Source organism: Erythrolamprus reginae, chromosome 1 (genome assembly GCF_031021105.1).
Source record: "Erythrolamprus reginae isolate rEryReg1 chromosome 1, rEryReg1.hap1, whole genome shotgun sequence".
In the NCBI taxonomy this organism is placed as follows: domain Eukaryota; kingdom Metazoa; phylum Chordata; class Lepidosauria; order Squamata; family Dipsadidae; genus Erythrolamprus; species Erythrolamprus reginae.
Window position 1 is genome coordinate 16861371 of NC_091950.1, and position 26697 is coordinate 16888067.

The window sequence follows — 26697 nt, forward strand, 5'->3', positions numbered from 1 at the left end:
TAATAATAATAATAATTTATTAGATTTGTATGCCGCCCCTCTCCGAAGACTTGTGGATTTCAATTCCCAGAATTCCTCAGACATTTTGCTTTAAGACTTGTGGACTTCAACTCCCTGAATTCAGCAGAGCTGTCTGAAGAATTATATGAGTTGAAGTCTTAGAGTTGCCAAGGTTGGAGACTCGTGGTACAGGATATACAGCACCCTCTTGTTGTTGGCTTTCCCTTGAGATAGACTGCCTCTGAACCTAGAAGTTCTTTTTGGTATTCACAATTCACCTTACAATCATTTTTAGTGACCATTTGAAGTTACAACAGCACAAAAAGAGAGACTTATGGCAAGACCTTGCATTTAGGACCATTGCAGCATCTCCCATGGTCACATGATCAGGAATTTTATTTATACAATTATTTGATTGATTGATTGATTGATTGATTGACATGCTGCCCCTCTCTGAGAACTTGGGGAGGCTTACAACGTATAAACGAAACAATATAAACATCCTAATCCAGGGGAAGGCAAAGTTGGCTCTTCTATGACATGTGGACTTCAATTCCCAGAATTCCTGAGCTAGCATGATTGGCTCAGGAATTCTGGGAGTTGAAGTCCATAAGTCATAGAAGAGTCAACTTTGCCTACCCTTGTCCTAATCCAATTAATTTAAACTGGTTAATCTAAAACCCCAGTAACATTTAAAAAATCAATCATTCCCATTCACACAACAAGGATACATTACATTCCTTGGCCAGGGGGCAAGAGTCTAATTGCCCCAAGCCTGGCGACCTACATGAATTTTCAGACTCTTGTGGAAGGGGAGGAGGGTGGGGGCAGTGCGAATCTCTGGGGGGAGCTGATTCCAGAGGGCTGTAGCCACCACAGAGAAGGCTCTTCCCCTTGGCCCTGCCAAGTGACATTGTCTAGTTGATGGGCCCTGGAGAAGGCCAATTCTGTGGGACCTAACCAGTCGCTGAGACTCATGCGTGACAACTGACATGTACAGTGATACCTCGTCTTACCAACGCCTCGTCATACAAACTTTTCGAGATACAAACCCGGGGTTTAAGATTTTTTTGCCTCTTCTTCCAAACTATTTTCACCTTACAAACCCACCGCCGCTGCTGGGATGCCCTGCCTCTGGACTTCCATTGCCAGCGAAGCACCCGTTTTTGCGCTGCTGGGATTCCCATGAAGCTCCCCTCCATGGGAAACCCCATCTCCGGACTTCCGTGTTTTTGTGATGCTGCAGGGGAATTCCAGCAGGGGGATCCCAGCAGTGCAAAAATGGGCGCTTCGCTGGCAACGGAAGTCCGGAGGTGGGGTTTCCCAGCGAGGGGAGCCTTAGTGAAATTGCAGCATCGCAAAAACACAGAGGTCGCAGGTGGGGTTTCGAGGACTTCGGTGTTTTTGAGATGCTGCAATTTCACTGATACTCCCTTCGCTGGGAATCCCCACCTCTGGACTTCCGTTGCCAGCAAAGCGTTCGTTTTTGCCCTGCTGGGATTCCCCTGCAGCATTGCAAAAACACAGAAGTCCGGAGGTGGGGTTTCCCATGGAGAGAAGCCTCAGGAGAATCCCAGCAGCACAAAAACAGGCGCTTCGGCTGGCAAAAAGGGTGAATTTTGGGCTTGCACGCATTAATCGCTTTTCCATTGATTCCTATAGGAAACATTATTTCGTCTTACAAACTTTTCACCTTAAGAACCTCGTCCCAGAACCAATTAAGTTTGTAAGACAAGGTATCACTGTATTTACCAATTTTTGCTAGTTGCAACTTCTCCAGCTGCCTTCTCACAAGCAAAGCCAAGGGGGAAAATTTGATTCGCTTTAATGGCCACATGATTCACTGAATAACTGCAGCAATTTGCTTAACAACTGTGGCAATAAAGGACATAACATTGGGTGTGATTCACCTAACAACCAGCTTGCTTAGCAATGCAAATGTGGGTCCCGATTGTGAGAGTATTGTGGCGGAATTTTGCAAGTCTGCCACACTCTTGAAAATCACAGTGTTACCAGGATTCTAGTCTTACAGGACAAGAAGGAAAAAAAAATAACCAGGCAGAAGGTCAACACAGTTATATAAGACTACAGTCAAACATATTAAATGATTTTACTAGATCAGTTCAAGTTTTCGTTCTTTAATTGCATATTTCTACTGTTTGCAAACACAGAAACTTCCTTATATGACGTTATTAGGGGACTGGAGGCTAAAACATATGAAGAACGGTTGCAGGAACTGGGTATGTCTAGTTTAATGGGAAAAAAGGACTAGAGGAGACATGATAGCAGTCTTCCAATATCTCGGAGTTCTTGGAGAGGCGCAGCATATAAATCCAATGAATGAATGAATGAAAAAATCTCAGGGGTTGCCACAAGGAAGAGGGAGTCAACCTATTCACCAAAGCACCTGAAGGTAGATAAGAAACAATGGGTGGAAGCTGGACAAGGAGAGAAGTAAGGGGCGTGCAAAAGTGCACCAGTGTGCCTTCCGTCCCCTGTCCTAAGTTTTCTTTTTTATTAGTATCATCTATATGAATATTATTATATCTCTGCATGCCACCAATATGTACTTGACAAAACTACTACTACTACTACTACTACTACTACTACTAATAATAATAAGAATAATAATAATAATAATAATAAGAAGAAGGAGCTGGTTCCAGAGGGTCAGGGCCGCCACAAAGAAGGCTCTTCCCCTGGGTCCCGCCAAACGACATTGTTTAGTTGACGGGACCCGGAGAAGGCCAACTCTGTGGGACCTAACTGGTTACTGGGATTTGTGCGGCAGAAGGCGGTCCCAGAGATAGTTGCAAAGTCATGTCCAACCCATCGCAACCCCATGGACAAAGTTCCTCCAGGACTTCCTCTGGAGTCCATTTAAGTTGATGCCTACTGCTTCAGGGACTCCATCCAGCCACCTCATTCTCTGTCGTCCCATTCTTCTTTTGCCCTCAATCGTTCCCAGCATTAGGCTCTTCTCCAGGGAGTCCTTCCTTCTCATTAGGTGGCCAAAGTTCATCTTAAGGATCTGGCCTTCTAAAGAGCAGTCAGGGTTGAGCTCCTCTAGAACTGACCGGTTGGATCTCCAGCATCATAGTTCAAAGGCCTAAATTCTCAGCCTACCTTATGGTCCAACTTTCACAGCCATATGTTACGACTGGGAATGAGGCAGGAGATAAGGTGAAGCAAGGTATGATTGGATTGGACTGAACGAATGTGTGTGAGTCTATATGGGGTCTTTTAAAATGTGGTTTTTTAAAGTAAATTTTCATAATTTTTATAGTTATTTAGATTTCTTCTACAGTGTTCCCTTGACTTTCGCGGGGGATGCGTTCCAAGATCGCCCGCGAAAGTCAAATTTCCGCGAAGTAGAGCTGCGGAAGTAAATACGCCATTTTTGGCTATGAACAGTATCACAAGACTTCCCTTAACACTTTAAAACCCTAAATTACCATTTCCCATTCCCTTAACAACCATTTAGATTATTACTCCCCATTATTACTTGTACTCACCATTGAATAAAACACTTAATGATATTTATAAACATAATTATTTATTAACAATAATTATTTATTTTGTTATTTATTAGCAAAATTGATAAACATAATTAATGATCTTAACAATTAATGATATCAATGCTGATTGGCTGAGATTTCGGCCAATCAGCAATGGCGGATGGAAGTTTAACGGTGACGTATGAAGTCATTGGGCGGGAAAAATCATGGTATAGAAAAAAACCCCACGAAGTCTTTTTTAATTAATATTTTTTGAAAAACCGTGGTATAGACTTTTCGCGAAGGTCGGATCCGCGAAGGTCGAGGGAACACTATATTGTTATATTTAATGTTGTACGCTGCCTTGAGTCGCCTCGAGAAAGGCGGCATAGAAATCTAATAAATAAATAAATAAATAAATTAAAGTGAAGGAAGTCAAAAAGAAGGTCATAAAGTCTTGTGGCTCTGTAGACTTTAAGAGGTGTGGAAAAAACAAAGGAAATGGCAGATGTCAAATTCAGAATGCACAGCTTTTCAAGTGTAGGCTTAACCACAAATGAACTGCAGGAAGCTTAGATAGACCACAAGATATTTTAACTTTCTTTAATATTCAATTCAATTCAATTCAATTTATTAGATTTGCATGCCACCCCTCTCCGAAGACTCGGGGTGGCTCACAACAGTAATAAAAACAATATTCCAGCGAAAACAAATCTAATATTAAAAAGCATATAAAACCCTATCATATTTAAAAAAGCAAACAACATATACATACCCAAACATAAATATAAAAAAGCCTGGGGGAAAGGTGTCTCAACTCCCCCATGCCTGGCGGTATAGATGGGTCTTGAGTAATTTACGAAAGACAAGGAGTGTGGGGGCAGTTCTAATCTCCGGGGGAGTTGATTCCAGAGTGCCGGGGCTGCCACAGAGAAGGCTCTTCCCCTGGGGCCCGCCAAACGACATTGTTTGGTCGACGGGACCCAGAGAAGGCCAAATCTGTGGGACCTAACTGGTCGCTGGGATTCGTGCGGTAGCAGGCGGTTCCGGAGGTACCAAGGGCTGATCCATATTATAACCAATCATTGATATTTCCATGTTTTGCTACTTTTGAGGAGTATATAACTACAGTGATCCCTCATTTTTCGCCGGGGACCAACTGTGAAAAACTAATTTCCGTGAAGTAAAGATATTTTTTTATGTATTTAACAAGTATTTGGACTTTTAAAACCCACCCTTTGCATTAAACAGTCATTCTATAATGTTTCTCAGCTGGAACTACATGTGATATCCTACCAGTTTCTTTCATAGAGTACAGTAGTACTGTAGAAGAATTTTATGACGTTTTAATGGATTTAAAATTTTTAATGGATTTAAGCCCCCTTTAAAAACCCATGAAATAGCGAATCCGCGAAAGATGAACCGTGAAGTAGCAAGGGATTACTGTGTACTTGCTTTTCTATAAGAGAGTGTTCAGATGTTGCCTCTGCTATATTGCTCTGAACCTCTTTGTGCAAATGAAGCAACTTATTTTGAACCAGTGGTCTTGAGTCTTGTCACTCCTGCAACAGGAAAACCATAGCCTTGACTAGCAAAAATAGATTTATTTATTATTTATTCATTCATTTGTCCAATACACAAATACATAGGAAGAAAATAGACATGTGGTAATATATATAAGGGTAAAAGTGAACTTAGAGGAGAGGATATATGAAAGGAAGAGAATATATATGATAGGTGAAAGAAAGGAAAGACAATTGGACAGGGGACGAAAGGCACACTAGTGCACTTATGTACACCCCTTACTGGCCTCTTAGGAACCTGGAGAGGTCAATCGTGGAGAGTCTAAGGGAGAAATGTTGGGGGTTAGGGGTTGACACAATTGAGTCCGGTAATGAGTTCCACACTTCGATAACTCAATTGTTGAAATCATAATTTTTACAGTCAAGTTTGGAGCGGTTTGCATTAAGTTTGAATCTGTTGCGTACTCTTGTGTTGTTGCGGTTGAAGCTGAAGTAGTCATTGACCGGTAGGACATTGCAGCATATGATCTTGTGGGCAATACTCAAATCGTGTTTTAGGCGCCGTAGTTCTAGGCTTTCTAGGCCCAGGATTGTTAGTCTATTTTTGTAGGATATTCTGTTTCGAGTGGAGGAGTGAAGGGCTCTTCTTGTGAAATATCTTTGGACATTTTCAAGGGTGTTGATGTCTGAGATGTGGTATGGGTTCCAGACAGATGAGCAGTAGTCTAGGATGGGTCTGGCAAAGGTTTTGTAGGCTCTTGTGAGTAGTGTGAGATTGCCTGAGCAGAAGCTGCATAGGATCAGGTTAACAACTCTAGAAGCTTTTTGGGCGATATTGTTGTGTGGGATTAAGAATAAATAAAAATTAGCGCTAAGAAAAAAATTGCAAAAAGTTGCACATGACTCAAGGGAATTGTCTACACTTAGATCTCATGGTGCTAATTGGTTTGCATGGCAGGACCAGGGAAAGATCTGAAATTAGTGCCTTCTTGGCATTTTGCAGCTCATCTCGGTGAAAATACAACACAGTGAGCTCCTGACTTTAAAATCCCACTTTTGAATTCAAAAGCACAACAGAAGGGCACGTCCTCCGTTTGCATTTAATTACATTGGCAGATTTGTCTGGGGCATTTACTTGCAAATGCCTTGAGAATTGTTTCCATAAATACACCACGAAAGGCTGTGCAGAATCCCTCGAGGAGTTTGCAGGAAAGTATCTTTCATCCTCTGGCTCCTTGGCAAGAAACTGGTGATAAGATTTGCTTCCGAGGGAAGATGACCTACTTTTCCTTCCCTTTAAACTATTTCGGTCTTAGGTTTCCATCCAGGCCTTCAAACGTAAAAGGAGGACAGGAAAATCATATTCAATGTCCGCCCTAAATCGCCCTTCAATTCCCCCCCCCCAAAGCCGCAACAGTCAATATGCCGATGATACCCAGCTATACATCTCCACCCCATGTCCAGTCAACGAAGCAGTGGAAGTGATGTGCCGGTGCCTGGAGGCTGTTGGGGCCTGGATGGGTGTCAACAAGCTCAAACTCAACCCAGACAAGACGGAGTGGCTGTGGGTCTTGCCTCCCAAGGACAATTCCATCTGTCCGTCCATCACCCTGGGGGGGAACTATTGATCCCCTCAGAGAGGGTTCGCAACTTGGGCGTCCTCCTTGATCCACAGCTGACATTGGAACGTCATCTTTCAGCTGTGGCGAGGGGGGCGTTTGCCCAGGTTCGCTTGGTGCACCAGTTGCAGCCCTATTTGGACCGGGAATCACTGCTCTCAGTCGCTCATGCCCTCATCACCTCGAGGTTCAATTACTGCAACGTTCTCTACATGGGGCTACCCTTGAAAAGTGTTCAGAAACTTCAGATTGTTCAAAATGCGGCCGCGAGAGCCATCGTGGGGCTGCCTAGATTTGCCCACGTTTCTGCAACACTCCGCAGCCTGCACTGGCTGCCGATGGGTTTCCAGTCACAATTCAAAGTGTTGGTAATGACCTTTAAAGCCGTACATGGCATTGGGGCAGAATACATCCGGAACCGCCTTCTACTGCACGAATCCCAGCGGCCAATAAAGTCCCATAGAGTTGGCCTTCTCCGGGTCCCGTCGACCAAACAATGTCGTTTGGCGGGCCCCAGGGGAAGAACCTTCTCTGTGGTGGCCCCGGCCCTCTGGAATCAACTCCCCCCAGAGATTAGAACGGCCCCCACCCTCCTTGTCTTTTGCAAATTACTCAAGACCCACCTTTGTCGCGAGGCATGGGGGAATTAAGATATTCCTTCCCCATGGCCATTACAAGTTATGTATGGTATCTTTGTGTGTATGTTTGGTTTTTATAATAAGGGTTTTTAGTTTTTTTATTAAATTGGATTGTTACATGTTGTTTTTTATTATTGTTGTTAGCTGCCCCGGGTCTGCGGAGAGGGGCGGCATACAAATCCAATAAATAATAAAATAATAATAATAAGTTGTGTAGCTATACAACTTACACAGTTGTGTAAAGTGCTGTGTGGTTATAAAAAGCATCAGCAGTGGTTGAAAAGTTTTGGAGAATGAAACGTCAAACAAAAGAGAGCAACCAGGATGGTAAGGGGACTGGAAAGTAAAACATATGCAGAGTGATTGCAGGAACTGAGCAGGGCCTCTGAAAAGTGTTTGGAAACTTCAGATCGTGCAGAATGCGGCCGCGTGAGCAATCGTGGGCCTTCCTAGATACGCCTATGTCTCGTCAATACTCCGCAGCCTGCACTGGTTGCCGATTAATTTCCTGACACAATTCAAAGTGTTGGTGGTTTATCTATCTATCTATCTATCTATCTATCTATCTATCTATCTATCTATCTATCTATCTACCTACCTACCTACCTACCTATCTATCTATTTATTTTTTATTTTTTTATCTATCTATCTATCTTTCTATTTATATATATATATTTTATCTATCTATCTATCTATCTATTTTTTTATTTTTTTATTTTTTTATCTATCTATTTATTTATTTTTTATTTTTTTATCTATCTATTTATTTATTTTTTATTTTTTTATCTATCTATTTATTTATTTTAATTTTTTTTATCTATCTATCTATCTATCATCTATCTATCTATCTATCTATCTATCTATCATCTATCTATCTATCTATCTATCTATCTATCTATCTATCTATCTATCTATCTATCTATCTATCTATCTATTGTTAGAGTTGAAAGGGACCATGAAGGCCATCGAGTCCAACCCCCTGCCCAAACAGGAACCTTATAGTACACCAGTCAAGTGGCAGTTCAATCTTCTCTTTAAAATGTCCAGAGTGTTGGAGTTCACAACATCCGCTGGTAGGTTGTTCCATTGGTTGATCGCTCTGACCGTCAGGAAGTTCCTCCTTATCTCCATGTTGAATCTCTCCTTGGTCAGCTTCCAGCCGTTGTTCCTCATCTGGCCCTCTGGTGCCCTGGAGAATAAAGTGATCCCCTCCTCTCTGTGACATCCCCTCGTATACTTGTAGACTGCTATCACATCCGCTCTGGCCCTCCTTTTCTCTAGGCTATCCATGCCCAGTTCCCTCAGTCTCTCTTCGTAAGTCTTGGTTTCCAATCCCTTAATCATCTTGGTTGCTCTCTTTTGCACCTTCTCCAGAGTTTCAATGTCTCTTTTGAAGTGTGGTGACCAGAACTGAATACAGTACTCCAGGTGTGGTCAGTGATGACCTATAAAGCCCTACATGGCTTCGGACCAGAATACCTACGGGACCACCTTCTGCTGCACGAATCCCAGCAGCCGATTAGGTCCCACAGAGTTGGCCTTCTCTGGGTCCCGTCGACTAAACAATGTTGTCTGGCGGGACCTCGGGGAAGAGCCTTCTCTGTGGCGGCCCCAGCCCTCTGGAATCCACTCCCCCCAGAGATTCAAATTGCCCCCACCCTCCTCGCCTTTCGCAAACTCCTCAAAACCCACCTCTGTCGTCAGGCATGGGGAAATTGATTCCCCTGGGCCGTTTCCGCTTTATGTATGGTCTGTATGAGATGTATGATTGCTTTTTATATTAAGGGTCTTAAATTGTTTTAATGTTATTGGATTTGTTCTGTTTCTTGTTGTGAGCCGCTCCGAGTCTCCGGAGAGGGGCGGCATACAAATCTAATAAATAATAATAATAAAAATACTGTAATAAATAAATATCCCGCAGCATTGCCGCACATCACGAGGGTTACGCAATCTTTAAAGGCTTTAAAGCCAGAGGCTTTTGCTTCTTCTTTAAACAGGAAAGTTATTTATTTATTTGTTTGTTTGTGTGTGTGTGTGTGTGTGTGTGTGTGTTTGTTTGTTTGTTTGTTTGTTAGATTTGTATGCCGCCCCTCTCCGCAGACTCAGGGCGGCTAACAACAATACTGAAACAACATATAACAAATCTTAATATTTAAAATAATTTAAAAAACCCTACTTTAAAAAACCAAACATACACACAAACATACCATGCATAAATTGTTTACGCCTAGGGGGAGGGGCATATCTCAGTTTCCCCATGCCTGACGACAGAGGTGGGTTTTAAGGAGCTTCCGAAGGGCAAGGAGGGTGGGGGCAATTCTGATCACAGGGGGGAGTAGGTTCCAGAGGGTTGGGGCCACCACAGAGAAGGCTCTTCCCCTGGGGCCCGCCAAATGACATTGTTAGTCGACGGGACCCGGAGAAGGCCAACTCTGTGGGACCTAACTGGTGGCTGGGATTCGTGTGGCAGAAGGCGGTCCCGGAGATATACTGGTCCGATGCCATAAAGGGCTTTATAGGTCATAATCAACACTTTGAATTGTGACCGGAAACTGATCGGCAACCAATGCAGACTGCGGAGTGTTGGTGTGACATGGGCATATTTAGCAAAGCCCATGGTAGCTCTCGCAGCTGCATTCTGCACGATCTGAAATTTCCGAATACTTTTCAAAGGTAGCCCCATGTAGAGAGCGTTACAGTAGTCGAGCCTTGAGGTGATGAGGGCATGAGTGACTGTGAGCAGTGACTCCCGGTCCAAATAGGGCCGCAACTGGTGCACCAGGCGAACCTGGGCAAACGCCCCCCTCGCCACAGCTGAAAGATGGTTCTCTAATGTGAGCTGTGGATCGAGGAGGACGCCCAAGTTGTGGACCCTCTCTGAGGGGGTCAGTAGTTCCCCTCCCCAGGGTAATGGACGGACAGATGGAATTGTCCTTGGGAGGCAAAACCCACAGCCACTCCGTCTTATCAGGGTTGAGCTTGAGTCTGTTGACACCCATCCGGACCCCAACAGCCTCCAGGCACCAGCACATCACTTCCACTGCTTCGCTGACTGGACGGCATTCTTTTCCAAAATAAGCCAGTCTCATCCATATTAAAAACTTGTTCAGGCTTATAATCACCATCTGATATAATCTTCTTGAACTTTTCGTTCACGTATGCTTCAGCAGTTTCCTTGTCAGCAGAGGAAGCCTCTCCGTACAAGGAAACATTTTTTCAGGCCGTAACGTTGCTGAAACTTCGTAAACCAACCTTTGCTAGCAGTAAAAGATTTTTTACGACTAGATTGAGACTCACTGGACGTTCCTGGTTGCGGTTCATCGTCTTCTTCCTCCTCGTTGTCATCAATCTCTTCAGGCTCGCTACCCGCCAAACTATCGTACAGGCTCCTAGCCTTGGTTTGAATGATGTTTGACGCTTTTACATGCTTATATAATTACATTTTACATAAGGGAGCCCCTCCCTTATGAAACCAGGTTGCAACGCCTTGGTCTCTTCAGCCTTGTAAGACGGCGTTTAAGGGGTGACTTGATCGAAGTGCATAAAATCATGCATGGGATAGAAAAGGTGGATAGAGAAAAATTATCACACAATTATCACCTGATCCTACGCAGCTTCTGCTCTGGCAATCTCAAGCTACTCACCAGAGCCTACAAAACTTTTTCCAGACCCATCCTTGAATACAGTTCATCTGTCTGGAACCCATACCACATCTCGGACATCAACACCCTTGAAAATGTCCAAAGATACTTCACCAGAAGAGCCCTTCACTCCTCCACTCGAAATAGAATACCCTACGAAAGCAGACTATCAATCCTAGGTCTAGAAAGCTTAGAACTACGTCGCCTAAAACATGATTTGAGTATTGCCCACATGATCATATGCTGCAACGTTCTACCTGTCAATGACTATTTCAGCTTCAATCGCAACAACACAAGAGCACGCAACAGATTCAAACTTAATATTAACCGCTCCAAACTTAACTGTAAAAAATATGACTTCATCAACCGAGTTGTCGAAGCGTGGAACTCATTACCTGACTCAGTAGTGTCAACCCCTAACCCCAAACATTTTCCCCTTAGACTATCCACGAATGACCTCTCCAGGTTCCTTAGAGGTCAGTAAGGGGCATGCATAAGTGCACCAGTGTGCCTTCCGTCCCCTGTCCAATTGTCTCTCCTTATCTCATTTATCTTTTCTTCCTTTCAAATATGTTCACCTATACTTTTATATCTTTTCTTCTATTCTTTTCTTTACTTATATATCTTTACATATCTTTCTTATACATACTCTTATATATATCTTTCTCTTCAATGTGTATTATGTATTGGACTAAATAAATAAATAAATAAATACATACATACATACATACATACATACATACATACATACATACATACATACATACATACTAGGACAAGGGGGCCCTCCCTAAAGCTCATAGGTAAGAGAGGACAAATCAAGGGAATATTTCTTCACCCAGAGGGTCCTTGGTTTATGGAATTCACTTCCAGAAGAGGTTGTGACAGCTGTCAGCTTTGATAGCTTCAAGGCAGAATTAGACAGATTCATGGATGCCAAGTGTATCGGTGGTTATTGAAACAGATATCCAAGTGCCGCCTCTATGTTGGTTGAGGCAGGCAGGATTCCCTTGAGTACCATTTGTTGGTGGTCAGGGGAAAGGGAGGGTCTTGCCTTCTCTTTCTGCTCAAGATCCCCAAGGACAATTGGTGGGCCACTGTGGGACACAGAATGCTGGACTCGAAGGGCTTTGGCCTGATTCAGCATGGCTCTTCTTAGGTTCTTATGTTCTTATGAATTCAAGGCTATGCCCTTCTTTCGGCAGTCGTTTATCCATACAGCCAAAGCAGCTAACAAACGGACGATGGTTTTATTATGACCCGTACCCACCCTCTTTGCCATCTTATTAAAGGAGAGAGTAGCCGTCTTCCTGATGCTAGCCTCACACTTCTTGATAGAACGTACAGTGGATTCGTTAACACCAAAGTGATGTCCCGTGGCCGTGCAGCTTCTCCCTTCAACATATCTAAAAGTTGAATCTTCTCAGCAATCGTCATCATTTTTCATTTGCATTTAGCCTCATTACCAGCCTTGGATAAACAAGGATGCTTGGGAGCCATTGTACAGTGAATACAACCACCAATCACCAATAACCAATCACAGGCCAGAATACAAAATGGGAGTCTATGATTCGTCATTTTCACACCAATCACAGCCCCTGTTACAAGGCCCTTTATACTACGGTATCGCATCCGATGGTGCTGAAATTGTTTTTTTTAATATATTCATCTTTCACAGTTTTCCGGGGTTTTCCTTTATTAGCCACGATGTAGCTGCCCCGAGTCTACGGAGAGGGGCAGCATACAAATTTAATAAATAATAATAATAAATAATCAGCCCCTTTGGAAAAAACAGTGAAATAGCGAATTCACAAAAGATGAACCATGAAGTAGCAAGGGATTACTGTACTTGGTTTTTCTTGTCTAAATGTAGAACCTTACTTTTATTAATTTAATTTATATGCCACTCAACTCCTGAAGGACTCTGGGTGGCTTTTAATATTCTTACATTTCTGTTTTAATTTTTCCAGTCAATATAGATAGATATCACCCACATGAAACAAAACACTTAGAGATTCTCAATCATTTTTAAGTGTGTAAAAGGGTCGAGAAACTAAAATGTTTAGAATACTTGTAGATAGATGACCCTGGAATTATTATTATTATTATTATTATTATTATTATTATTATTATTATTATTATTATTATTTATTATATTAGTATGCCGCCCCTCTCCGAAGACTCGGGGCGGCTCACAACAGTAATAAGAAACAGTGTAACAATGGGACAAATCTAATAATAAAAAATATATAAAAACCCCAACAATTAAAAACCATACAGCACATATACCAAACATAAAATATAAAAAGCCTGGGGGAGATGTCTTAGTTCCCCCATGCCTGGCGATACAGGTGGGTCTTGAGTAACTTGCGAAAGACAAGGAGGGTGGGGGCCGTTCTAATCTCCGGGGGGAGTTGGTTCCAGAGGACCGGGGCCGCCACAGAGAAGGCTCTTCCCTTGGGGCCCGCCAAACGACATTGTTTGGTTGACGGGACCCGGAAAAGGCCAACTCTGTGGGACCTTATCGGCCGCTGGGATTCGTGCGGTAGAAGGCGGTTCCGGAGGTATTCTGGTCCAATGCCATGTAGGAATGTCTTTCACTTCCAGAACTCTTGGACTTTTCAATAATTATTCCCCTTTTGGTGCTCTTTTAGGTTGCAGAGATGGAGGAAATGACTATCTGGGAGCAATATACCATTACATTGAATCGGGTAAGTAGAGGCTTATAGCCCCTGTGAGAATCAAATAAATAGTAATAATTTCACGCTATAGATGTTTTATATTTCCATATGTTACTTTTCATATCAATATTTTTTTTCTTTTGTTTTTCTGTCTGCGATATTCATAGAGTAGATGTTTTTAAAATGTGGAATATATAGACTTTTAATATTAAATTAATATTATTTTGTTATATATTGATTTTATTTAGGAAGCATTCATTGTTTGTGGAATTTCTCAGGTCATGGTTGTCCCATAAGTGCTGGGAAGATTGTTAGCACCTTGTTAGGGCTGGAAAAAAAAGCTTGGAAAAAGCTAAATTCAGCGTATAAGATGCACCCAAATTTTCAGGCACTTTTGGGAGAGGAAGGTATAAATCCCTTCATGGCACCGGACCATCAACAAAACAATGTCGGTTGGCGGGCCCCAGGGGAAGAGCCTTCTCTGCGGCGGCCCCGGCCCTCTGGAACCAACTCCCCCCAGAGATTAGAATTGCCCCCACCCTCCTCGCCTTTCGTAAGCTCCTTAAAACCCACCTCTGCCATCAGGCATGGGGAAACTGAGATATTCTTTCCCTCTAGGCCTCTACAATTTATGCATGGTATGTTTGTATGTATGTTTGGTTTTATAAATAAGGGTTTTTTAGTATTGGATTTACATGCTGTTTTTATCACTGTTGTTAGCTGCCCCGAGTCCACGGAGAGGGGTGGCATACCAATCAATCAATCAATCAATCAATCAATCAATCAATAAATAAAAATAAATAAATTAATAAATAAAATTAATAAATTAATAAATAAAATTAATAAATTAATAAATAAAATTAATTAATTAATAAATAAAATTAATTAATTAATAAATTAAATAAATAAATAAATAAATAAATAAATAAATAAAACATAAATAAAGTGCATCTTATATTTATTTATTTTATTTATTACTTAGATTTGTATGCCGCCCCTCTGCCTAAAAATACGGTATTTTCTATTTTCTTGCAATAAGAAGCGCTGGAAAAGATCTCAACCTTTCTCTCCTTTCATGCAGGATCCCCGGAAAGGTTTTGGCATTGCCATTTCGGGTGGCCGTGATCGTCCCACCGGTTCAGATGGCGACACTTCGATTGTCATATCCGATGTGGTGCCTGGAGGGCCAGCTGTTGGACGACTCCAGTGAGTACTTAAGCAAGCTTACAAACCAGGGAAAGAAACTAAAATGATTTACTCTGACACTGCCAAGACCCAATTGCTGTTTGCCTTCCATAATGTCGTTCAGGGATAGGCAAAGTTGGCCCTTCTATGACATGTGGACTTTAACTCCCAGAACTCCCGAGCTAGCATGATTGGCTCAGGAATTCTGGGAGTTGAAGTCCACAAGTCATAGAAGATCCAACTTTACCCACCCCTGTAGTTGTAGCATTCTGCAGTCACATGATGCAATTTCGGATTTTTTGGGGGGTGCCAATGTAAAACCTATGCTTTGGGTCAATTTCTATCCGTAGTAATGAACCAATTTGCTTATCGTATTTTTTGGACTATAAAACGCACCGGAATATAAGACACATCTTAGATTTGGGGGAGGAAAATAAGAAAAAAGCTGATTGGGGAGTGGATGGCCTCCCTGAACACCGTCCATCAGCTGTTCCCAGAGGTGAATTTTAGCAACAGATCCTTTGGTTGTAAGTAGTGTTGGGCGAACCGAACCCACACAATTCAGGTCCGTACCGAATTTTGTGGTGTTTGGCATGCTGGACCCGAACCCGATTTTTTTTAAAAAATCGTGCTCTGGTTCGCGTTCATGCCGAACACCACGAAAGCCACCGCCCGGCTGTCATCTGCTGAGAAGAGGTGGAGGAGCCGGGCACCGGTGGCGGCGGAGGAAGGTGAACACCGGGGAGCTGACGGGCGGTCGGGAGGATGGGATGGAGGCACAAAAGGAGCTGGGGAATCCTTCCCATGAAGACATTCCGGGGGGCGGAGCTTTGACAGCACGTATACCCGCAAGTTGCTAAGGACGCCAAAGTGATCACTTCCTGGATAAAAAAAAATATTTTTTTTTAACGTGAAAGGACCGCTCTTTGCTTGCAGCGCCGCTGCGGCGTCCTTTTTCGTAAAAATAAAAATAAATAAAAATAAAAAATCCGTAAAAATAAAAAACGATGGGATTCCGGGGCGGAGCTTTGATGCCACGGACCGTTCGAGTTCAGGTTCAGGTTCGGCCGAACTTTGCGTGAAGTTCGTCCGAACATGCGGAACCCGAACACTGTTGGGTTCGCCCATCACTAGTTGAAAGCTCTGTGCCTTGCTTTTCCTGCCCGTGAAACCTCCCTTTCAGGAATCTGATCGTTAGGAATCTGACAATTCCATCCACGGACCATGGCGGTGGGGATGGAGGTGGGATATCCCATGTGGTAAAAGCAAGTTGAAGAGATTATGAATATGCTTTTAAATATTTTTGGAAAAGAAAGAGGAAAAGGAAAACATTGTGGCTTCTTTCTCACTGGTTAAGGCAGGGGTGTCAAACTCGCGGCCTGTGAGCCGGATGCGTCACATACTGGCCACAGCCGGTTTAGCGAAGGGGGGAGAAAGTCATGATACCTTATGTGATGCCATGACAATGCGAGTTTGTCTTAGGCCTTTCCTTAAACTCCCTGTTGCGTTAGGCCTTTACTTAACTCCTTGTTTATATTTGGCAGGACCCGGGACAAGATTGCCATGGTCAACGGCCTCTCCATGGAGAACGTGTCTTCCTCTTTCGCCATCTCCACTTTGAAAACTTGTGGCAAATTGGCTAATATTGTGAGTGCAGATGAAACAGATTGGTTGGAGAAAGGGCAAGACTTCCAAATCTTTTTGTTTTTTCTTTCTTCCTTCCTTTCCTTCTTTCCCTCTCTCTCTTTCCTTTCTCCCTTCCTTCTGTCTTTCTTTCTTTCTCCTTCCTTCCTTCTTTCTTCCTCTCTCTCTCCTTCCTTCCTTCCTTCCTATCTTCTTTCTTTCTTGCCCTCCTTCCTTCTTTCTTTCTCTCTCTCTCTTTCCTTTCTCCCTTCCTTCTGTCTTTCTTTCTCCTTCCTTCCTTCTTTCTTTCTTTTTCTTTCTTTGTCTCTCCTTCTTTCTTTCTCTATCTCTCCTTCCTTCCTTCTTTCCTATCTTCTTTCTTTCTTTCCTTCCTTCTTTCTCTCTCTCTCTTTCCTTTCTCCCTTCCTTCTGTCTTTCTTTCTTTCTCTCTCCTTCCTTCCTTTCTTCTTTCTTTCTTTCTTTCTCTCTCCTTCCTTCCTTCTTTCTTTCTTGCCCTCCTTCCTTCTTTCTCTCTCTCTCTTTCCTTTCTCCCTTCCTTCTGTCTTTCTTTCTCCTTCCTTCCTTCCTTCTTTCTTTTTCTTTCTTTGTCTCTCCTTCCTTCTTTCTTTCTCTATCTCTCCTTCCTTCCTTCTTTCCTATCTTCTTTCTTTCCTTCCTTCTTTCTCTCTCTCTTTCCTTTCTCCCTTCCTTCTGTCTTTCTTTCTTTCTCTCTCCTTCCTTCCTTTCTTCTTTCTTTCTTTTTTTCTCTCTCCTTCCTTCCTTCCTTCTTTCCTTCTTTCTTTCTCTCTCTCTCCTTCCTCCCTTCCTTCCTTCTTTCTTTCTTTCTTTCTTTCTCTTTCTTTCTCTCTCCTTCCATCTTTCCTTCTTTCTTTCTTTCTCTCTCTCTCCTTCCTTCCTTCCTTCCTATCTTCTTTCTTTCTATCTTTCTTTCTTTTAAGATTAGCTAAGGTTAAACTCAATAGTGAGTTTCGGGAATGGGAGCGTGTGGATGTGTGCGCGCAATCCTTCTGTGCATGCACAGAAGCTTCTGCTTGTACTTGTTCAGCTAAATGGTTCAGAAAAATGGGAAGTTGAGGTGAGGTAAAAGTATCCTAGTTTCTGCAGCTGAAGGCAGAACAAGAAGCAATGGATGGAAACTAATCAAGGAGAGAACCAACCTAGAATTGAGGAGAAATTTCCTGACAGAACAATTAACCAGTAGAAGACCTTCCTGTCTAACTTTGTTATTTGGTTATTTTGGTTCCCTTGCTTATCCTGTAAAAATAGACCTGCCTGTATCATACTATATATTTATATGTATTTATTTGAATTCCACCTTTATTATTTTTACAAATAATGGAATACTGCATTCAGTTCTGGAGACCTCACCTACAAAAATATATTGATAAAATTGAACAGGTCCAAAGACGGGCTACAAGAATGGTGGAAGGTCTTAAGCATAAAACGTATCAGGAAAGACTTCATGAACTCCATCTGTAAAGTCTGCAGGCCAGAAGGAAAAGGGGGGACATGATCGAAACATTTAAATATGTTAAAGGGTTAAATAAGGTTCAGGAGGGAAGCTACCAAGGTTGAGAAACATTAGCTGAGAAGCAAATCTCAGGTGTAAATTCTCTTTCTCTTATTGCAGACGGTAAAAAGGCCCAGGAAAATCCATCTTCCAGTTGCCAAATCCAGCCAGCCGAAAAGTCAGCCTCCCTTGACTCCTACTAAACATGTGACAGATGGGGGAAACGATGACTCGGATGAGGATTATGGGTACCAGGGTGGTGAGTCAGCCCCCTCGGGCAGACGCACCGGACAGAGCCGGCCACGGACAGAAGCAGAACATAACCGCGGTTACGATGGGGACTCCTCTAGCGAGAGAAGTTCGGGACATTATCGTGAGGATGATAATGACAGCACCCGTCGGCAACCCCTCAGGAGCCGGAGGCGGAGCCAAGAGGGGGCCTACCGGAGGCGGAGCCAAGACAGCGGGTCTGATAGGCCCCCTCTGGCCAATGGGCACCATCACAAAGGAAGCAACGGTGGCCTCGTCTTAATGTCTGGGTTTAAGAGACTACCAAAGCAGGACGTGCCAATGAAACCCGTCCGCTCGGTTTTGGTGAAACGGAAGGAGAGTGAAGGTGAATGGCTAACTTTATTTTTTCACCCATTTAGAATAGAATAGAATAGAATAGAATAGAATAGAATTTATTTATTGATTGATTGATTGATTGATTGATTGATTGATTGATTGGACTTTTGTGAAACGGAAGGAGAGTGAAGGTGAATGGCTAACTTTATTTTTTTCACCCATTTAGAATAGAATAGAATAGAATAGAATAGAATTTATTTATTTATTTATTTATTTATTTATTTATTTATTTGACTTTTTTGAAATGGAAGGAGAGCGAAGGTGAATGGCTAACTTTCGTTTTTCACCCATTTAGAATAGAATAGAATAGAATAGAATAGAATAGAATAGAATTTATTTATTTATTTATTTATTTATTTATTTATTTATTTATTTATTTATTTATTTATTTATTTATTTATTTATTTATTTATTTATTTATTTATTTATTTATTTATTTATTTATTTATTTATTTATTTATTTATTTATTTATTTATTTATTTATTGGACTTTTGTGAAACGGAAGGAGAGTGAAGTTGAATGGCTAACTTTCTTTTTTCACCCATATAGAATAGAATAGAATTTGTTTGTTTGTTTGTTTGTTTGTTTGTTTTATTTATTTATTTATTTATTGGATTTGTATGTTGCCCCTCTCTGTAGACTCGAATAGAATAGAATAGAACAGAAGAGAAAATAGAAAATTGGAAATAGAAAATAGAAAATAGAAAATAGATGGAATGGAATAGAATTATTTTATTGGCCAAGTGTGATTGGACACACAAGGAATTTGTCTTTGGTGCTTATGCATGGGTGATAGGAATAATGAGAAGACTAATAGTAATAGTAATGCAGCCTTAGTAAATAGTTTTGAGGGAATTATTTGTTTAGCAGAGTGATGGCGTTTGGGAAAACCCTGTTCTTGTGTCTAGTTGTCTTGGTGTGCAGTGCTCTATAACATCGTTTTGAGGGTAGGGAAAAAAGAAAAAAATTCAAAATTTTTCTACCGGTTCTACATACCTGACAAAACTTTTTTCTACCAGTTCTCTGTACCTGAACAAAATTTTTCTACCGGCACTGCATACCTGACCGTTCCCGTAGGAGCCCATCACTGGCTATACAGTGTTGCTTGGCGGGGCCATGTGGTAGGGCCTTCTGTGTAGTGGTGCCAGCTCTCTGGAACCAGCTCCTCCCAGGATGTCTGGACTGCCCCCACCCTACTGGCTTTCCGGAAGGCCGTCAAAATCTGGCTTTGCCGACAGGCCTAGGGCCATTGAGTAATGGTACCATCTAGACCCGGCTAACAGAATATGGATGATTGTTATTTTTTACAGGTTTTTAACTGTTTTTATATTGTTTTTAATTGTTGTTTAGGGGATTGTTTGATTGTAGATTGGGAGGCTGGAGGCTAAAACATGTGAAGAACTGTTGCAAGAACTGGCTATGTCTAGTTTAATGAAAAGAAGGACCAGGGGAGACATCATAGCAGTCTTCCAATATCTCAGGGGTTGCCATAAAGAAGAAGGAATTATTTATTTTATTATTTTATTTATTACTTAGATTTGTATGCCGCCCCTTTCCGAAGCACGTGAGGGTAGAACAAGAAACAATGGATAGAATAGAATAGAATAGAATAGAATTTTATTGTCCAAGTGTGATTGGACACACAAGGAATTTGTCTTGGTGCATATGCTCTCAGCGTACATAAAATAAAATATACATTTGTCAAGAATCATGTGGTACGACATTTAATGATTGTCATAGGGGTCAAATAAGCTGAACAATGAGAGAAGCAACTTAGAACTAAGGAGAAAATTTTCTGACAGTTAGAACAATTAACCAGTGGAACAGGTTGCCTCCAGAAGTTGTGAATGCTCCAACACTGGAAGTTTTGAAGAAGATGTTGGAAAACCATATGTCTGAAGTAGTGTAGGGTTTCCTGCCTAAGCAGGGGGTTGGACTAGAAGACCTCCAAGGTCCCTTCCAACTCTATCTATCTATCTATCTATCTATCTATCTATCTATCTATCTATCTATCTATCTATCTATCTATCATCTATCTATCTATCTATCTATCTATCTATCTATCTATCTATTTAATTAATTTGTCATACAAATATAGTATTGTATTGTAGTATGTTTAACATAATACAGTGATCCCCCGCTCGTTGCGAGGGTTCCGTTCCAGGACCCCCCGCAACGAGCGGGTTTTCGCGAAGTAGCGCTGCGGAAGTAAAAACACCATCTGCGCATGTGCAGATGGTGTTTTTACTCCCACAGCGCTAGCGAGGAGCCGAAGATTGGGGGCGGCGCGGCTGTTTGCCGCCGGCATGGAGGGCTTCCTAGCAGCCCCCCAAACCTGGGTTGGGGGTCCGGGGGGCGCTGGCTCTCAGCGCTTTTGAGCTGAGTCCGGGAGCGAATTCGCTCCCGGACTCAGCTCGAAAGCGCCGAGACAAGCCGTTCCTTGCCGCTTGCTATCGGCGCTTTTGAGCTGAGTCCGGGAGCGAATTCGCTCCCGGACTCAGCTCGAAAGCGCCGAGACAAGCCGTTCCTTGCCGCTTGCTATCGGCGCTTTTGAGCTGAGTCCGGGAGCGAATTCGCTCCCGGACTCAGCTCAAAAGCGCCGAGACAAGCCGTTCCTTGCCGCTTGCTATCGGCGCTTTCGAGCTGAGTCCGGGAGCGAATTCGCTTCCGGACTCAGCTCAAAAGCGGCGAGAATGAACGGCGTGGGCGGGCGAAGGGCGGGCGGCAGCGAGGAGTTTGCGTGGGCGGTGGGGAAACTCCTCGCTGACGCCAGCAAGAGGGGGAAGACTCAGGGAAGCCGCCCAGCAGCTGATCTCCCGGTTGCCATCTACGCATGCGTGCCCCGGGCACGCATGCGTAGATGGTATTTTGACTTCCGGGTTGAAAAATAGCGAAGTACCCTGTTCGCAATGGTTGGGGACGCAATAAACGGGGGAGTACTGTACAAGTATAAAGTAGAGATAGAAACGATAAAAACACATTAGGACAGGAACGGTAGGCACAATGGTGCACTTATGGACGCCCCTTACAGACCTCTTAGAAAAGGGGAGAGGTCTATTGTAGATAATGTCAGCTTGAAGATTTTGGGATTGGGGGAAGAAACAACAGAGTCCAGTAGTGAATTCTAGGTGTTGACCACTCTATTGCTGAAATCGTATTTTCTGCAGTCTAGTTTGAAGCGATTTACATTTAGTTTGTATCTATTATGTGCTCTTGTGTTGTTGTTGTTAAAGGTGAAGTAGTCGCTAACAGGGAATACATTGTGATGTATGGTTTTATGAACAACAGTTAAATCAGTTCGGAGGCGGCGTAGCTGTAAATTTTCTAAACATAGTAATCAAAGTCTGGAGGAGTAAGATAATTTGTTTGTGTGAGGAGGAGTGGAGGACTCTTCTTGTGAAGTATTTCTGGACTCCTTCAATTGTATTAATGTCTGTTATGCAGTGTGGATTCCATACAGGTGAGCTGTATTCAAGAATTGGTCTGACAAATGTTTTGTACGCTCTGGTTTAAGTAGATCAGTGCTTCTAGAGAAGAAGCTGCATAGAATTAAGTTTGTGACTCTTAGTGCTTTTTTGGCAATGCTCTTGCAGTGGGCTCTGGCACTTAGGTCATTGGAAATGAGTACTCCAAGATCTTTGACTGAAAGAGGGTCTTCTGCGAGTTCAGTTTGTCCAAGTGTGTATTTAGTATTCGGATTCTTTTTACCAATGTTTTTACTCTGTTGTTATTGTTGTTGTATGCCTCCTAGAGTCTGGAAGGAGTTAGGTGTCCTATAAATAGAATAGAATAGAATATGGAATAGAACAGAATAGAATAGAATAGAATAGGTAGGCGGTAGGAAAAGCAAGTAGGATGCTTGGCTGCATAGCTAGAGGTATAACAAGCAGGAAGAGGGAGATTGTGATCCCCTTATATAGAGCACTGGTGAGAACACATTTGGAGTACTGTGTTCAGTTCTGGAGAACTCACCTACAAAAAGATATGGACAAAATTGAACGGGTCCAAAGACGAGCTACAAGAATGGTGGAAGGTCTTAAGCATAAAACGTATCAGGAAAGACTTCATGAACTCAATCTGTATAGTCTGGAGGACAGAAGGAAAAGGGGGGACATGATCGAAACATTTAAATACGTTAAAGGGTTAAATAAGGTCCAGGAGGGAAGTCTTTTTAATAGGAAAGTGAACCCAAGAACAAGGGGACACAATCTGAAGTTAGTTGGGGGAAAGATCAAAGGCAACGTGAGAAAATATTATTTTACTGAAAGAATAGTAGATCCTTGGAACAAACTTCCAGCAGACGTGGTTGGTAAATCCACAGTAACTGAATTTAAACATGCCTGGGATAAACATATATCCATCCTAAGATAAAATACAGGAAATAGTATAAGGGCAGACTAGGTGGACCATGAGGTCTTTTTCTGCCGTCAGTCTTCTATGTTTCTATGTTTCTATGAATAGAATAGAATATAAAAATAAAATATAAATATAAGAGGACTTTATGAATCAGGACAATGTTCATTCTGTTAACTGACCTGCCTAAATTTTATTTCCCTTCCTGAAAACCCCAAGAATATGGACTGAAGCTGGGAAGCCAGATTTTTATCAAACACATCACTGAAACAGGATTGGCAGCCAAGGATAATTCCCTGCAGGAAGGGGACCTTATCCTCAAGGTGAGTTTTGAACAGGTTGCTATGATCACAATAGTTGGTGGTCTGGATATCCCTGTTTATCGTGCTGTGATCCTTTCCATCTTTCAGGAAAGATTCCCGTCATGACACTGAAAAAAAGCAAATGTCCCTAAGAAGTTACATGGCCGTCATGATTTTTTAAAAAGATATTGAGACCGAGTGCAGAGAAGAGTGATAAAGAGGATTAGGGGACTGGAGGCTAAAACATATGAAGAACAGTTGCAGGATCTGGGCATGGCTAGTTTAATGAAAAGAAGGACCAGGGGAGACAGGATAACAGGGTTCCAATATTTGAGGAGCTGTCCCCTAATCATCTTTGTTGCTCTTCTCTGCACTGTTTCAACATCCTTTTTACATCATTGCGACCAAAACTGGATGCCGTATTCCAAGTGTGGCCTTACCAAGGCATTACCGTTAAGGGGCTACCTAGAGACAGGAAAAGGGACCCCCATCCATGATTAATATAAAGAAATAAACAGATAACCATATACAGTTGAAGAGTCCGGAGACAGCAGGCTAAACTGACGGTTCCTTTATTTCAGCTCTTTAGTGAAAGTGACATTCAGCTGGAACGCGTCTGGTTTTACAGAGAAAAGACGCTCCTTATATACATTTCAGGCTCCTGCCAAAACAGAACTGTCAGCGTCTTAGCCAATCAGGCGCGACCTCTATTTTTAACCATTTTAGAGCAGAGACAGCTTTTTACATAGAGACAGCTATTTACATAGGGATTCAACAACAGTGTTCCCTCGATTTTCGCGGGGGATGCGTTCCGAGACCGCCCGTGAAAGTCGAATTTCCGCGAAGTAGAGATGCGGAAGTAAATACACTATTTTTGGCTATGAACAGTATCACAAGCCTTCCCTTAACACTTTAAACCCCTAAATTACAATTTTCCATTCCCTTAGCAACCATTCAGATTATTACTCACCATGTTTATTTATTAAAGTTTATTAAAAAAAATATTTATTAAAGGCAGACAAAAGTTTGGCGATGACATATGATGTCATCGGGTGGGAAAAATTGTGGTATAGGGAAAAAAACCGCAAAGTATTTTTTAATTAATATTTTTGAAAAACCGTGGTATAGACTTTTCGCGAAGTTCGAACCCGCGAAAATCGAGGGAACACTGTATAATTAAAAGAGAAGGAGTGATAGCACTTTTGCCAACTCCCTTAATTGCCTGGGTGGAATTTCCAGCCACCTGTGGGGACCATGCGAGAAATGATTTAGTGCGGTGCTGAAGGCGCCACCTTAGAAACCAGGAGTTCTGCTTCTCCATTAATTTTATTTAATTATTTATTCAATTTTTTAATGCCGCCCATTCTGCTTAGACTCAGGGCGGCTTACAACATGTTAGCTATAGCACTTTTTCACAGAGCCAGCCTATTGCCCCCACAATCCGGGTCATCATTTTACCCACCTCGGAAGGATGGAAGGCTGAGTCAAACTTGAGCCGGTGATGAGATTTGAACTGCTGACCTTCAGATCTACAGTCCGCTTTAGCGGCCTGCAGTACTAAACTCCACCTGCTGCGCCACCTCGGCTCTTATTAAATAAGAGACAAGAGCATTCGATATATCAGATGTGTCCAAACTTGGCAATTCTAAGACTTGTGGACTTCAACTCCCAGAATTCCCCAGCCAACATCTCCTTCTCCTCTTCCTCTTTATTTGCAAGTGAGCATATGGTAAAAATTTAGAAAACAATGAGTTGCAGAAGATGTTGAGTTAAGGTCGGCCACTTGTAGCCTTCATTGGATTCCTCCCCCACCCCATCCTTATTTATATAGCTCCTCTTCCATGCTGCTCCACACAAAATTGCTTAGCAAGAGCACTTAGATTTATATGCCGCTTCGCAGTGTTTCACAACACTAAAACTAGCCATTTTATAAAGTCATCCTATTATTATTATTATTATTATTATTATTATTATTATTATTATTATTATTAATTAGATTTGTATGCCACCCCTCTCTGAAGACTCGGGGCGGCTCACAACAATAAAAACAATATTATAGCAAAACAAATCTAATATTAAAAGAAGCATATAAAACCCTATCATATATTTAAAAACCAAACAGCACATTCATACCAAACATGAAACAAAATATAAAGAAGCCTGGGGGGGAAAGGTGTCTCAACTCCCCCATGCCAGGCGGTATAAGTGAGTCTTGAGTAATTTACGAAAGACAAGGAGGGTGGGGGCAGTTCTAATCTCATGGGGAAGTTGATTCCAGAGGGTCGGGGCCGCCACGGAGAAGGCTCTTCCCCTGGGGCCCGCCAAATGACATTGTTTAGTCGACAGGACCCAGAGAAGGCCAACTCTGTGGGACCTTATCGGCCGCTGGGATTCGTGCGGTAGTAGGCGGTTCCGGAGGCGGTTCCAGAGGCCCTTAACAATCTCGATCCTCATGTTACCGACCTTGGAAGGATGGAAAGCTGAGTCAACTTTGAGCCGGTCAGCATCGAACTGCTGGCAATGGGCAGAGTTAGCCTGCAAGAGTACATTCTGAGCACTGTGCCACTGTGGCTCATTAGCATCTTTAATAGAGTTTGTTGCATAAAAATCAGTTTCCAAGAAGAAGCATACACAGAGGACTGATTCAAGTGGATTCATTAACTTCTTTATAAACATAATAATTTAGATATGTACGATACCACAAGTAGATTATTTCTTCAATTTATTTATTTATTTATTGAATTTATATGCCACCCCTCTTCGGAGACTCGGGGCGGCTAACAGCAATAACAAGACAGCATACAATAATAATCCAATACTAAGAACGATTAAAAACCCATTATTATAAAAACCAAACATACATACAGCCATACCATGCATAAAATTGTAAAGGCCTAGGGGGAAAGGGTATCTCAGTTCCCCCATGCCTGACGGCAGAGGTGGGTTTTAAGTAGCTTACGAAAGGCAAGGAGGGTGGGGGCAATTCTAATCTCTGGGGGGAGTTGGTTCCAGCTATACAAATGCAACAGTAGGAGAATACATAGTTGAAAGGATCAAAATTTAAGATTTATAACGTTAAAGAGAATTTTAATAAAATGATGTATTGTTGATAAATGTCACTGGAAAAGCTTTCTAGAATTTATAAAGGTATTTGAAAATGTGAACAATTTTATCATCCTTAGTAGACATGCAAATCAGCCACAAAATTTTGGACCGAAATATATATCTAATTCAAGAAAACTTTAAAAGATTAGAATACAATTGAAACCAGCAGTTTTTCTTTTGGAAGTACAAACATTTGGAAAAAGTTGTAGCGAAATGTAGCAAAAGTAGCAAAATGTAGTTCATAAAATCATATACCAAAATGTTCTTCTTGTTAATGATTACAGTACTTCACTTTCACCTGCAGCAATACAGTACATGAGCACGTAATAGATTCAAAATAAATATAAACCGCTCCAAACTCGACTGCAGAA

At 42.1% G+C, this 26697-nt stretch overlaps 1 protein-coding gene across 2 annotated transcripts in view; it reads left to right on the forward strand.

Moving 5' to 3' along the window:
* Nucleotides 1–26697, forward strand: part of TJP3 (tight junction protein 3) — a 91399-nt gene that overhangs the window by 34845 nt on the left and 29857 nt on the right. For both annotated transcript variants that reach the window (XM_070745593.1, XM_070745585.1), the window contains exons 2-6: nucleotides 13573–13629; nucleotides 14681–14805; nucleotides 16329–16431; nucleotides 18059–18554; nucleotides 23139–23242. In XM_070745593.1, coding sequence (XP_070601694.1) covers nucleotides 13582–13629; nucleotides 14681–14805; nucleotides 16329–16431; nucleotides 18059–18554; nucleotides 23139–23242 — 876 coding nt within the window. In that variant the 5' untranslated portion in view covers nucleotides 13573–13581. The remainder of the gene's footprint in view (nucleotides 1–13572; nucleotides 13630–14680; nucleotides 14806–16328; nucleotides 16432–18058; nucleotides 18555–23138; nucleotides 23243–26697) is intronic.